The 14,945-nt window shown below is 53.7% G+C and overlaps 1 protein-coding gene across 3 annotated transcripts in view; it reads left to right on the top strand.

The window, feature by feature from the left end:
• Positions 1-14,945, top strand: part of arap3 (ArfGAP with RhoGAP domain, ankyrin repeat and PH domain 3) — a 386,207-nt gene that overhangs the window by 192,297 nt on the left and 178,965 nt on the right. For all 3 annotated transcript variants that reach the window (XM_038796362.1, XM_038796359.1, XM_038796360.1), the window contains 2 exons: positions 7,603-7,785; positions 14,186-14,357. In XM_038796362.1, the coding sequence (XP_038652290.1) occupies positions 7,603-7,785; positions 14,186-14,357 (355 nt within the window). The remainder of the gene's footprint in view (positions 1-7,602; positions 7,786-14,185; positions 14,358-14,945) is intronic.

Raw genomic sequence — 14,945 nt, forward strand, 5'->3', positions numbered from 1 at the left:
AAGGACATTTTGGTCGGAAGACTAGGGAAGTCACTTATCACTTGGAAGATGCAAGTCTACCTAATGTAGAAGAACATCAGAATTTCAAAGGACAAATCACCAACATTTATACCATAGTTTAACAAGCCATAAAGAAGCAAATCACAGCCATGGCATGTACAGGTTATGTTGAACAGTCTGTTCTCTGTTACACATTCTGTGTAATCTTCAGTAATATATCTCATGACAAAAATTATTATTGCGAAGCTTCAATTAGGCAACAATGAGAAAATAAAGTGGAATATATAAAATCAAAACATTTAAGAACATAACAAATAGCAGCAGAAGGAGGCCACTCGGCCCCTCAAGCCTGCTCTGCCATTTAAAATGATCACAGCTGATCTGATTATGCTCCTAACTCTACTTTTCTGCCTGGTTCCACAACCCTCAAATCTCTTTTTGATCAAAAATCTGTCTAACTCAATGTATTCAGTGCCCCCCCCCCCCAAAACAACATCACCTTCAGGCTGAGCAGAAAAGGTGACAAGTGTGAAAAGGGAGGTGCTCAATGCAGGATGGAGGGTGTTATACCTAAAGCAGTATACGGAACAAGGTAAGTGAGTTTGTTGCGCACATTGAAATTGGCAGATGCGATGTTCTGGGCATCACAGAGACGTGGCTGCAAGGGGATCAGGGCTGGGATCCTCCTATTCACCACCCCCCCCCCCCCCCCCCCCCCCCCCCGCTACTCACTCTGGCCCTATTCTCCGCCAAATCGCATTTCCCGATTTCAGCGTCGGCTAACGGAAAATCCCACCCAATGTTTTTTCAATTCATTCGACACAAATCAGTTCATTGGTAAAAGTGACAAATTTACATGTAGAAACAAATTGCTTCAGCATTTATGGGGGTGAAAGAAATTCTTGTGGAACTAGTAAAGTGAAACATTTCTCACCCATCCTTATTTTTAAAAATTAGTTTACAGGATGTGGGCATCGCTGGTTAGGCCAGCATGTATTGACCATCCCTAGTTACCCTTCAGAAAGAACAAATAACAAGGAACAAAGAAAAGTACAGCACAGGAACAGGCCCTTCGGCCCTCCAAGCCTGTGCCGACCATGCTGCCCGTCTAAACTAAAACCTTCTACACTTCCTGGGTCCGTATCCCTCTATTCCCATCCTATTCATGTATTTGTCAAGATGCCCCTTAAACGTCACTATCGTCCCTGCTTCCACCACCTCCTCCGGCAGCGAGTTCCAGGCACCCACTACCCTCTGTGTAAAAAACTTGCTTCGTACATCTACTCAAAACCTTGCTCCCCGCACCTTAAACCTATGCCCCCTAGTAATTGACCCCTCTATCCTGGGGAAAAGCCTCTGACTATCCACTCTGTCTGTGCCCCTCATAATTATCTATCAGGTCGCCCCTCAACCTCCTTCGTTCCAGTGAGAACAAACCAAGTTTATTCAACCTCTCCTCATAGCTAATGCCCTCCATAGCAGGCAACATTCTGGTAAATCTCTTCTGCACCCTCTCGAAAGCCTCCACACCCTTCTAGTAGTGTGGAGACGAGAATTGAACACTATACTGGGCAGCAGAGCGGGCAGCAACAGAGCGGGCAACAGCAGAGCGGGCGGCAGAGGAGTGGGCAGTAGTGGAGCGGGCAGCAGCAGCGTGGGTAGCAGTGGAGCGGGCAGCAGAGGAGTGGGCAGCAGAGGAGTGGGCAGCAGAGGTGTGGGCAGCAGCAGAGTGCGCAGCAGTGGAATGGGCAGCAGCAGAGTGGGCAGCAGCGGAGCGGGCAGCAGCGGAGTGGGCAGCAGAGGTGTGGGCAGCAGCAGAGTGCGCAGCAGTGGAATGGGCAGCAGTGGAGTGGGCAGCAGCGGAGTGGGCAGCAGTGGAGTGGGCAGCAGTGGAGTGGGCAGCAGTGGAGTGGGCAGCAGTTGAGTGGGCAGCAGCGGAGCGAACAGCAGCAGAGCGGGCAGTAGCGGAGTTGGCAGCAGCAGAGTGGGCAGCAGTGGAGCGGGCAGCAGTTGAGTGGGCAGCAGCGGAGCGGGCAGCAGCAGAGTGGGCAGTAGCGGAGTGGGCAGCAGCAGAGTGGGCAGCAGTTGAGTGCGCAGCAGAGTGGGCAGTAGCGGAGTTGGCAGCAGCAGAGTGGGCAGCAGTGGAGCGGGCAGCAGCAGAGTGGGCAGCAGCGGAGTGGGCAGCAGCGGAGTGGGCAGCAGCGGAGTGGGAAGCAATGGAACCGGCAGCAGCGGAGCGGGCAGCAGTAGAGTGGGCAGCAGGGGAGTGGGCAGCAGGGGAGTGGGCAGCAGCGGAGCGGGCAGCAGTAGAGTGGGCAGCAGTGGAATAGGCAGCAGAGGAATGGGCAGCAGCGGAGCGGGCAGCAGCGGAGCGGGTAGCAGCAGAGTGGGCAGCAGCGGAGTGGGCAGTAGCGGAGTGGGCAGGAGCAAAGCGGGCAGCAGCGGAGTGGGCAGCAGCGGAGTGGGCAGCAGCGGAGTGGCCAACAGTGAAGTGGGCAGCAGCGGAGTGGGCAGTAGCGGAGTGGGCAGTAGCGGAGCGGGCAGTAGTGGAGTGGGCAGCAGTGGAGTGGGCAGCAGCAGAGTGGGCAGCAGTGGAGTGGGCAGCAGAGGAGTGGGCAGCAGCAGCGGAGCAGGCAGCAACAGAGCGGGCAACAGCAGAGCGGGAAGCAGCAGAGTGGGCAGCAGGGGAGTGGGCAGCAGGGGAGTGGGCAGCAGCAGAGTGGGCAGCAGGGGAGTGGGCAGCAGCGGAGTGGGCAGCAGCGGAGTGGGCAGCAGCGGAGCGGGCAGCAGCTGAGTGGGCAACAGTGGATTGGGCAGCAGCGGAGTGGGCAGCAGCGGAGTGGGCAGCAGCGGAGTGGGCAGCAGCAGAGTGGGCAGCAGTGGAGCGGGCAGCAGCGGAGTGGGCAGCAGCGGAGTGGGCAGCAGTGGAGCGGGCAGCAGCGGAGCGGGCAGCAGCAGAGTGGGCAGCAGCAGAATGGGCAGCAGCGGAGTGGGCAGCAATGGAACCGGCAGCAGCAGAGTGGGCAGCAGCAGAGTGGGCAGCAGCAGAATGGGCAGCAGTGGAGTGGGCAGCAGTGGAGCGGGCAGCAGCAGAATGGGCAGCAGCGGAGTGGGCAGCAGCGGAGTGGGCAGCAGCGGAGCGGGCAGCAGCAGAGCGGGCAGCAGCGGAGTGGGCAGCAGAGGAGTGGGCAGCAGCAGAGTGGGCAGCAGGGAGTGGGCAGCAGCGGAGTGGGCAGCAGCAGAGCGGGCAGCAGGGGAGTGGGCAGCAGTGGAGGGGCACAGTGGAGTGGGCAGCAGCGGAGTGGGCAGCAGTGGAGTGGGCAGCAGTGGAGTGGGCAGCAGTGGAGTGGGCAGCAGCAGAGTGGGCAGCAGCAGAGTGGGCAGCAGTAGAGCGGGCAGCAGCGGAGTGGGCAGCAGCGGAGTGGGCAGCAGCGGAGTGGGCAGCAGTGGAGTGGCAGCAGCAGAGTGGGCAGCAGCGGAGCGGGCAGCAATGGAACCGGCAGCAGCAGAGTGGGCAGCAGCAGAGTGGGCAGCAGCAGAATGGGCAGCAGCGGAGTGGGCAGCAGCGGAGCGGGCAGCAGCGGAGCGGGCAGCAGCGGAGCGGGCAGCAGTGGAGCGGGCAGCAGCGGAGCGGGCAGCAGCGGAGTGGGCAGCAGAGGAGCGGGCAGCAGCGGAGTGGGCAACAGTGGAGCGGGCAGCAGCGGAGTGGGCAGCAGAGGAGCGGACAGCAGCGGAGTGGGCAGCAGTGGAGTGGGCAGCAGCGGAGTGGGCAGCAGTGGAGCGGGCAGCAGCGAAGTGGGCAGCAGCGGAGTGGCCAGCGGAGTGGGCAGCAGGGGAGTGGGCATCAGTGGAGCGGGCAGCAGCAGAGTGGCCAGCAGCGGAGCGGGCAGCAGGGGAGAGGGCAGCAGCGGAGTGGGCAGCAGGGGAGTGGGCAGCAGAGGAGTGGGCAGCAGCGGAGAGGGCAGCAGCGGAGTGGGCAGCAGCGGAGTGGGCAGCAGCAGAGTGAGCAGCAGCAGAGTGGGCAGCAGCGGAGTGGGCAGCAGCGGAGTGGGCAGCAGCGGAGTGGGCAGCAGCAGAGTGGGTAGCAGGGAGTGGGCAGCAGCGGAGCGGGCAGCAGTGGAGTGGCCAGCAGCGGAGCAGGCAGCAGCGGAGCGGGCAGCAGCGGAGCGGGCAGCAGCGGAGTGGGCAGCAGCGGAGCGGGCAGCAGTGGAGTGGGCAGCAGCGGAGTGGCCAGCAGCGGAGTGGGCAGCAGAGGAGTGGGCAGCAGCGGAGCGGGCAGCAGTGGAGTGGGCAGCAGCAGAGTGGCAGCAGTGGAACAGGCAGCAGCAGAGTGGGCAGCAATGGAACTGGCAGCAGTGGAGCGGGCAGCAGCAGAGTGGGCAGCAGCAGCGGAGTGGGCAGCAGTGGAGCGGGCAGCAGGGGAGCGGGCAGCAGTGGAGTGGGCAGCAGGGGAGTGAGCAGCAGCAGAGTGGGCAGCAGCGGAGTGGGCAGCAGCGGAGTGGGCAGCAGCGGAGTGGGCAGCAGCGGAGCGGGCTGCAGCAGAGTGGGCAGCAGCGGAGTGGGCAGCAGCGGAGTGGGCAGCAGCGGAGTGGGCAGCAGCGGAGTGGGCAGCAGCGGAGTGGGCAGTAGTGGAGTGGGCAGCAGCGGAGCGGGCAGCAGCAGAGTGGGCAGCAGCAGAGTGGGCAGCAGCGGAGTGGGCAGCAGCGGAGTGGCAGCAGGCGAGCGGGCAGCAGCGGAGTGGCAGCAGGCGAGCGGGCAGCAGCAGAGTGGGCAGCAGCGGTGTGGGCAGCAGCGGAGTGGCAGCAGGCGAGCGGGCAGTAGTGGAATGGGCAGCAATGGAACCGGCAGCAGTAGAGCGAGCAGCAGCGGAGTGGGCAGCAGCGGAGTGGGCAGCAGCGGAGTGGGCAGCAGCAGTGTGGGCAGCAGCAGAGCGGGCAGCAGCAGAGTGGGCAGCAGCAGAGCGGGCAGCAGCGGAGCGGGCAGCAGCGGAGTGGGCAGCAGCAGAGTGGGCAGCAGTGGAGCGGGCAGCAGCAGAGTGGGCAGCAGCGGAGTGGGCAGACGTGGATTGGGCAGCAGCGGAGTGGGCAGCAGCGGAGTGGGCAGCAGCGGAGTGGGCAGAAGTGGATTGGGCAGAAGCGGAATGGGCAGCAGCGGAGTGGGCAGCAGAGGAATGGGCAGCAGCGGAATGGGCAACAGCAGAGTGGGCAGCAGCGGAGTGGGCAGCAGCGGAGTGGGCAGCAGCGGAGCGGGCAGCAGCAGAGCGGGCAGCAGCGGAGTGGACAGCTCAGAGTGGGCAGCAGCGGAGCGGGCAGCAGAGGAGTGGGCTGGAGCGGAGTGGGCAGCAGCGGAGCGGGCAGCAGAGGAGTGGGCAGCAGCGGAGTGGGCAGCAGCAGTGTGGGCAGCAGCAGAGCGGGCAGCAGCAGAGTGGGCAGCAGCAGAGCGGGCAGCAGCGGAGCGGGCAGCAGCGGAGTGGGCAGCAGCAGAGTGGGCAGCAGTGGATTGGGCAGCAGCAGAGTGTGCAGCAGCGGAGTGGGCAGACGTGGATTGGGCAGCAGCGGAGTGGGCAGCAGCGGAGTGGGCAGCAGCGGAGTGGGCAGAAGTGGATTGGGCAGAAGCGGAATGGGCAGCAGCGGAGTGGGCAGCAGAGGAATGGGCAGCAGCGGAATGGGCAACAGCAGAGTGGGCAGCAGCGGAGTGGGCAGCAGCGGAGTGGGCAGCAGCGGAGCGGGCAGCAGCAGAGCGGGCAGCAGCGGAGTGGACAGCTCAGAGTGGGCAGCAGCGGAGCGGGCAGCAGAGGAGTGGGCTGGAGCGGAGTGGGCAGCAGCGGAGTGGGGACCTCGGTGCACAGGTGCATCCACACCCTCACGGCGGCCCTATCTGCCCAGGCGGATCAATACATCCTGTTCGATGTGGACCGAGCCCACCATGATGCACAGGCAGCGGGGTTCACCGCCAGCGCTGACATGCCTTGGGTCCTGGGGGTGATGCCTTGGGTCCTGGGGGTGATGCCTTGGGTCCTGGGGGTGATGGACGGGATGCACGTCCCCTACAGGCTCCTGCGGATAACAGGCTGTTCTACACTAACGAAGGGGGAACCACTTGATGAACATCCAGCTGGTCAGCTGCACATCATACACGTCTGTGCCCGATACCCGGGCAGTGCGCAGGACTCCTTCAACCTGGCACGGTCAGTGATTCCCAACACGGTCAGTGATTCCCCCCCCCCCCCCCCCCACCCCACCCCCCCCCCCCCCCCCACCCCTGGGTGAGGGTTGGCTGCTGGGCGACAGGGGTTACCCGCTTCAGCCCTCGCTGATGACACAGACCGACACGGTGACCTGAAGCAACTCCGCCCATACAGTGACCAGGAGTGTGATCAAGCGGTGCTTCAGCATCCTGAAGATGCTGTTCAGGTGCCTGGGGAGAGGTGGGGACTGGCCAGTGGCACTGAGACTACATCCCACCCCCATATCTCCTTCATTTCCCGCCCTCCCCCGCCTGCACCCTTCTGTGATACATACCTGCCACGGTGCAGGGTGGGGGCCCTGTGTTGGCAGTGGGTCGGGCCCATGGGCTGGAGGATGGTGACCACCTGCTCTGCGATTAACTCTGGTGCTCCACATCGTTTGACAATGTCTGACTCCTGCCAACCCACGGGTGATCCCTGCTTGCGAGTTGGTCAGTCCGTCATACAGTCCTGTTGAATCATTGGGGTGGGGGTGCTGGGGACGGTCATGGGAGGGTGGGTGGGGGGAAGGGGGGGTGCAGGTCACCCACAACGTCCATCCATTCCTCACACCCCTCTGGCCAACCCAGACCAGCCCACCCCACATACCCATCAGGCAGAGCACTGAGACAGGTGTTTAATGTGAACAAACACTGACAGGTTTGTGCCCTGATCCATGCCAACTTAACTGGTGTCTAACCTACTGGCCTTGTGGGCCCTAACACTTCGCCTAGGTGGTTCCCCGGATGGTACAGCAGGGGTGGAGAGTCATCATTGATGCGGGCTCGTCAGCAATCACCAGTTTAAATCAGCACAGCCTTCCTGGTAATAATAATAATAACAACCGCCTATTGTCACAAGTAGGCTTCAATGAATTTACTGTGAAAAGCCCCTAGTCGCCACATTCCAGCGCCTGTTCGGGGAGACCGGTACGGGAATTGAACCCACGCTGCTGGCCTTGTTCAGCATTACAAGACAGCTGTTTATACCACTGTGTTAAACCAGTTCTGTTTGAATTAAATATACAGGCTGCCTTAAAGACACAGATCCATAAGTCATCCATGGATCAAAAATGTAACAGCAAAAATAAAAAAAGGGGGAAAAAGGGACAAAAGAGGGAGGACGCTGACAAAACGCTTGCTTCACATCCTGAGCCCCTTTGAGGTTTCTGTTCCATGAACACTTAGATCCGGCTTAACTAAGTTAATCACATACGCACCAACACAATATCCTCAAAATATTAAAATAATAACAATGTCCTCACGCCAAGGTAACTTGTAATTACACCTTAAATAAACCGAGAGTTTTAAATTATTACAGAGTAATATTTGTGGTATTGTTATTGAAAAAGGTTGTGCCTTTCTTTTCTTTTCCAGCTTTTTATTGAGTTAGGGAATGAGAAAGCCAATCGGTTGTGGGCGGCACATATGACTCCCGGAGAGGAGCTGGATACGGACTCCACAGTCGAGAGACGGAGGGAATTCATTGCAGCAAAATATAGAGATGGCAATTACAGACAACATCATCCCAAATTTACAACCCAGGAGGAGATGGTGAAGGTAAAGATTCCTGATCTCTTTTTTTAGCCGTCAATGCATTTGGTGGTCAGATGACAAAATGTTTGTACCAACTATTCACATCAATTAACACCATTAAGTTGTTCATTTTTTGTGATGTCCAGAGCAAATGTGATTTATGTTACTGCACTTTGGCTATAAGTAAAATAGAGCAACCCTTCCTTCATCGAATGAGATATTTCCATTTTTCACATAGTTTCCAGTGATCTGCGGGCCATACAGCAGCTCAGATACACATTCCTCAGTGGAATTAGCAGGACAGGTACATAATGCATGCGTGCAGTGCGGTCAGCCTAAATTGAAGGTGTACCTGCGAAGGAGACCCGAGGAGTTTGAGTGAAGGCAAGCATCCAGCAGAGGGCAGCAGAGCAGAGCTACTGATCAGCTGTTTTGGGGAAATTTGCATACGTGCAGTGCGGTCAGCCTAAGTTGAAGGTGGTTTGTGGAGGGGCTGTTGTCAAGTGACAGTTCAACCCGAAACACTTCGTCAGTGTTTCCCACCCTACCTCCTCCTCTAACCAAAAACAAAACCACGGTCGTTGGGAAGCGGGAGCAGGGGCTTGTCATGAAGGTGAGTGAGTGCCTTTAAATTTGCTTACCTTTCAGCGGGAGCAGGGTTTGAGGGAATATCAGGTAAGCTCTTCCTTTCTTTTTCTTTTTCTTGTTTTTTTTAATCTAGAGGTGATGTCAGGGAAGGCAGTACAATGCTCCTCCTGCAGAATGTTTGAGGTGAGGGACGCCGTCAGTGTCCCTGCTGATTTCATCTGTGGGAAGTGCACCCAACTCCAGCTCCTCAAAAACCGTGTTAGGGACCTGGAGCTTGAGCTGGATGAACTTCGGATCATTCGGGAGGCAGAGGGGGTCATAGATAGGAGCTTCAGGGAGGTAGTTACGCCAAAGAATAAAGATTGATGGGTGACGGTGAGAGGGGCTGGGAGGAAGCAGTCAGTACAGGGATCCCCTGTGGTCGTTCCCCTTAGTAACAAGTATACCGTTTTGGATACTTGTGGGGGGGGGGGACTTACCAGGGGTAAGCCATGGGGTACGGGCCTCTGGCATGGAGTCTGTCCCTGTTGCTCAGAAGGGAAGGGGGTAAAGGAGTAGAACATTAGTAATTGGGGACTCAATAGTCAGGGACACAGATAGGAGATTTTGTGGGAGCGAGAGAGACTCACGTTTGGTATGTTGCCTCCCAGGTGCAAGGTACGTGATGTCTCGGATCGTGTTTTCCCGGTCCTTAAGGGGGAGGGGGAGCAGCCCCAAGTCGTAGTCCACATTGGCACTAACGACATAGGCAGGAAAGGGGACAAGGATGTCAGGCAGGCCTTTAGGGAGCTAGGAAGGAAGCTCAGAGCGAGAACAAACAGGGTTGTTATCTCTGGGTTGTTGCCCATGCCACGTGATAGTGAGACGAGGAATAGGGAGAGAGAGCAATTAAACACGTGGCTACAGGGATGGTGCAGGCGGGAGGGATTCAGATTTCTGGATAACTGGGGCTCTTTCTGGGGAAGGTGGGACCTCTATAGACAGGATGGTCTACATCTGAACCTGAGGGGCACCAATATCCTGGGGGGGAGATTTGTTAGTGCTCTTTGGGGGGGTTTAAACTAATTCAGCAGGGGCATGGGAACCTGGATTGTAGTTTTGGGGTACGGGAGATTGAGAGTATAGAGGTCAGGAGCACAGATTTGACTTTGCAGGAGGGTGCCAGTGTTCAGGTAGGTGGTTTGAAGTGTGTCTACTTCAATGCCAGGAGTATACGAAATAAGGTAGGGGAACTGGCAACATGGGTTGGTACCTGGGACTTCGATGTTGTGGCCATTTCAGAGACATGGATAGAGCAGGGACAGGAATGGTTGTTGCAGATTCCGGGTTTAGGTGTTTTAGTAAGCTCAGAGAAGGGGGCAAAAGAGGGGGAGGTGTGGCGCTGCTAGTCAAGGACAGTATTACGGTGGCGGAAAGGATGCTAGATGGGGATACTTCCGAGGTAGTATGGGCTGAGGTTAGAAACAGGAAAGGAGAGGTCACCCTGTTGGGAGTTTTCTATAGGCCACCTAATAGTTCTAGGGATGTAGAGGAAAGGATAGAACATAGAACATAGAACACTACAGCGCAGTACGGGCCCTTCGGCCCTCGATGTTGCGCCGACCTGTGAAACCATCTGAAGCCTATCTGACCTACACTATTCCATATTCATGGAATGATTCTGGAAAAGAGCGAAAGTAACAGGGTAGTTGTTATGGGAGACTTTAACTTTCCAAATAGTGACTGGAAAAGATATAGTTCGAGTACATTAGATGGGTCGTTCTTTGTATAATGTGTGCAGGAGGGTTTCCTGACACAATATGTTGACAGGCCAACAAGAGGCGAGGCCACATTAGATTTGGTTTTGGGTAATGAACCAGGCCAGGTGTTAGATCTGGAGGTAGGTGAGCACTTTGGAGACAGTGACCACAATTCGGTGACCTTTACGTTATTGATGGAAAGGGATAAGTATACCCCGCAGGGCAAGAGTTATAGCTGGGGGAAGGGCAATTATGATGCCATTAGGCATGACTTAGGATGTGTAGGTTGGAGAAGTAGGCTGCAAGGGTTGGGCACACTGGATATGTGGAGCTTGTTCAAGGAACAGCTATTGCGTGTTCTTGATAAGTACGTACCAGTCAGGCAGGGAGGAAGGGGTCGAGCGAGGGACCGTGGTTTACCAAAGAAGTGGAATCTCTTGTTCAGAGGAAGAAGGAGGCCTATGTGAAGATGAGGCGTGAAGTTTCAGTTGGGGCGCTTGATAGTTACAAGGAATCGAGGAAGGATCTAAAGAGAGAGCTAAGACGAGCAAGAAGGGGACATGAGAAGTCTTTGGCAGGTAGGATCAAGGAAAACCCAAAAGCTTTCTGTAGGTATGTCAGGAATAAAAGAATGACTAGAGTAAGAGTAGGGCCAGTCAAGGACAGTGGTGGGAAGTTGTGTGGGGAGGCTGAGGAGATAAGCGAGATACTAAATGAATACTTTTCGTCAGTATTCACTCAGGAAAAAGATAATGTTGTGGAGGAGAATGCTGAGACCCAGGCTATTAGAATAGATGGCATTGAGGTACGTAGGGAAGAAGTGTTGGCAATTCTGGACAAGGTGAAAATAGATAAGTCCCCGGGGCCAGACGGGATTTATCCTAGGATTCTCTGGGAAGCCAGGGAAGAGATTGCTGAGCCTTTGGCTTTGATTTTTATGTCATCATTGGCTACAGGAATAGTGCCAGAGGACTGGAGGATAGCAAATGTGGTCCCTTTGTTCAAGAAGGGGAGTAGAGATAACCCCGGTAACTGTAGGCCGGTGCGCCTCACGTCTGTGGTGGGTAAAGTCTTGGAGAGGATTATAAAAGATACGATTTATAATCATCTAGATAGGAATAATACGATTAGGGATAGTCAGCATGGTTTTGTGAAGGGTTGGTCATGCCTCACAAACCTTATCAAGTTCTTTGAGAAGGTGACTGAACAGGTAGACGAGGGTAGAGCAGTTGATGTGGTGTATATGGATTTCAGTAAAGCGTTTTATAATGTTCCCCACGGGCGGCTATTGCAGAAAATACGGAGGCTGGGGATTGAGGGTTATTTAGAGATGTGGATCAGAAATTGGCTAGTTGAAAGAAGACAGAGGGTGATGGTTGATGGGAAATGTTCAGAATGGAGTTCAGTTACGAGTGGCGTACCACAAGGATCTGTTCTGGGGCCGTTGCTGTTTGTCATTTTTATAAATGACCTAGAGGAGGGCACAGAAGGTTGGGTGAGTAAATTTGCAGACGACACTAAAGTCGGTGGAGTTGTACAGTGCGGAAGGATGTTGCAGGTTACAGAGGGACATAGATAAGCTGCAGAGCTGGGCTGAGTGGTGGCAAATTGAGTTTAATGTAGAGAAGTGTGAGGTGATTCACTTTGGAAAGAATAACAGGAATGCAGAATATTTGGCTAATGGTAAAATTCTTGGTAGTGTGGATGAGCAGAGGGATCACGGTGTCCATGTACATAGATCCCTGAAAGTTGCCACCCAGGTTGATAGGGTTGTGAAGAAGGCCTATGGTGTGTTGGCCTTTATTGGTAGAGGGATTGAGTTCCGGAGCCATGAGGTCATGTTGCAGCTGTACAAAACGCTGGTACGGCCGCATTTGGAGTATTGCGTACAGTTCTGGTCGCCTCATTATAGGAAGGACGTGGAAGCTTTGGAACGGGTGCAGAGGAGATTTACCAGGATGTTGCCTGGAAAATCTTATGAGGAAAGGCTGATGGACTTGAGGTTGCTTTCGTTAGAGAGAAGAAGGTTAAGAGGTGACTTAATAGAGGCATACAAAATGATCAGAGGGTTAGAGAGGGTAGACAGTGAGAGCCTTCTTCCGTGGATGGAGGTGGCTAGCACGAGGGGACATAGCCTTAAATTGAGGGGTAATAGATATACGACAGAGGTCAGAGGTAGGTTTTTTACGCAAAGAGTGGTGAGGCCGTGGAATGCCCTACCTGCAACAGTAGTGAACTCGCCAACATTGAGGGCATTTAAAAGTCTATTGGATAAGCATATGGATGATAATGGCATAGTGTAGGTTAGATGGCCTTTAGTTTTTGACTTCCCATGTCGGTGCAACATCGTGGGCCGAAGGGCCTGTACTGCGCTGTATCGTTCTATGTTCTATGTTCTATAAGAACATAAGAACTAGGAGCAGGAGTCGGCCGTCTGGCCCCTCGAGCCTGCTCTGCCATTTAATGAGATCATGGCTGATCTTTTGTGGACTCAGCTCCACTTTCCGGCCCGAACACCATAACCCTTAATTCCTTTATTCTTCAAAAAACTATCTATCTTTATCTTGAAAACATATAATGAAGGAGCCTCAGCTGCTTCGCTGAGCAGGGAACCCATTGGTGAAGAAGTTCCTCCTAAGATCAGTCCTAGGTGGTGGAGTCAGCAGAGGTGGTGGAGTCAGAGTCATTATTGACTCTTGGACAGGCACATGGACAGCAGTAAATTGAAGAGGTGTAGGGTAGGATGATTTTAGATTAGGATAAATGGGCAGCACAACATCATGGGCCGAAGGGCCTGTACTGTGCTGTACTGTTCTATGTTCTAAATCTACTTCCCCTTATTTTGAGGCTATGCCCCCTAGTTCTGCTTTCACCCGCCAGTGGAAACAACCTGCCCGCATCTATCCTATCTATTCCCTTCATAATTTTAAATGTTTCGATAAGATCCCCCCTCATCCTTCTAAATTCCAACTAGTACAGTCCCAGTCTACTCAACCTCTCATCATAATCCAACCCCTTCAGCTCTGGGATTAACCTAGTGAATCTCCTCTGCACACCCTCCAGTGCCAGTAAGTTATTTCCCAGGTAAGGAGATCAAAGCTGAACACAATACTCCAGGTGTGGCCCCACTAACACCTTATACAATTGCAGCATAACCTCCCTAGTTTTAAGCTCCATTCCTCTAGCAATGAAGGACAAAATTCCATTTGCCTTCTTACTCACCTGTTGCACCTGTAAACCAACTTTTTGCGACTCATGCACTCGGACACCCAGGTCTCTCTGCACAGCGGCATGCTTCAATATTTAACCATTTAAATAATAACCCCTTTTGCTGTTATTCCTACCAAAATGGATAACCTCACATTTGTCAACATTGTATTCCATCTGCCAGACCCTAGCCCATTCACTTAACCTATCCAAATCCCTCTGCAGACTTCCAGTATCCTCTGCACTTTTTGCTTTACCACTCATCTTAGTCTTGTCTGCAAATTTGGACACATTGCTCTTGGTCCCCAAAACCAAATCATCTATGTAAATTGTGAACAATTGTGGGCCCAACACGGATCCCTGAGGGACACCACTAGCCAACCAGAGAAACATTCATTAATCCCCACTCTTTGCTTTCTATTAATTAACCAATCCTCTATCCACGCTACTACTTTACCCTTAATGCCATGGGTCTTTATCTTATGCAGCAGCCTTTTGTGTGGCACCTTGTCAAAAGCTTTTTGGAAATCCAGACATACCACATCCATCGGCTCCCCGTTATCTACTGCACTGGTAATGTCCTCAAAAAATTCCACTAAATTAGTTAGGCACGACCTGCCCTTTATGAACCCATGCTGCGTCTGCCCAATGGGACAATTTCTATCCAGATGCCTCGCTATTTCTTCCTTGATGGATGCACTGCATGGAATATTCTGGGTTGCTCTGCCATTACGCATTCATACAGCTTAAAAGGAACATTGATATCTAGTCCTGTGAAGTTCTTGCAGCTTGTGAGCAGCATTTTAAATGGCCACTCCCGTCTAAGTTGCAGAGCTTGTTCCAAGTATCGGCTCTGAAAGAAGATTTATTTTGTTGTCCTTGTCTCACAGGTACTTTCTTCAGCGGTAAGCAGTCCCAATCTCCTGCAGACAGTGACTAATATCTTCTTTGAAGCAGATAAAGTGAACGTTACCGACCCAGATGCCTGTGACACATTGTCTCTGTCTCCTCAAAGCCCCATCCATCCACCTGGCCAGTCACGTTCAACGCTGAGGAGCTCAGGTATGATATCAAGTATACTTATTGTTACGACTGGTCTGTGGGTGAAGAATCCCAATTCATTAATTCCCCAATGGTAGCCCAATTCTGGTCTGTCACCAGGTGAGGAGAAATTTTCTGGTTCCTTCTTTATTCAAGTTTGTTGTAAAATGTTTAATTTAAAAGGAATCGTTTCCCCTGGGACTTCCCAATCCAAATACATTTACTTTGTAGAAGGAACCAATTTAAACAGGTTTTCTTGAGTCGGAATAAATTTATTCGTCACTAAAAAAAAAAGCACCAGGGCAATGATTTAGATATATCATTGACAAGATATAGCAATGCACATATTCAGACTCTGCTCAGATGAGAAGTTTAAAAGTAAATGTAGAAAATATACGCAAATCAGTCTTTGGCTTGTCCATGGCCTTTGATGGTGGTGCGTTGCAGCCATTACGTTGGGTGAATCCAGTCGAGCTGACTTTGGCAGGTGAGCAGTTAGTTTGGAGATACTGGGGCCCTTGGAAAGCGATCCAATTTCAGCCAAGCTTTTCCCAGCAGAGAGCGAGACAGACAGATCCTTTCGGCCTGCAGATTTTCTGTCGAGGTGAC

Source organism: Scyliorhinus canicula, chromosome 4 (genome assembly GCF_902713615.1).
Source record: "Scyliorhinus canicula chromosome 4, sScyCan1.1, whole genome shotgun sequence".
NCBI classification, from domain to species: Eukaryota; Metazoa; Chordata; class Chondrichthyes; order Carcharhiniformes; family Scyliorhinidae; genus Scyliorhinus; species Scyliorhinus canicula.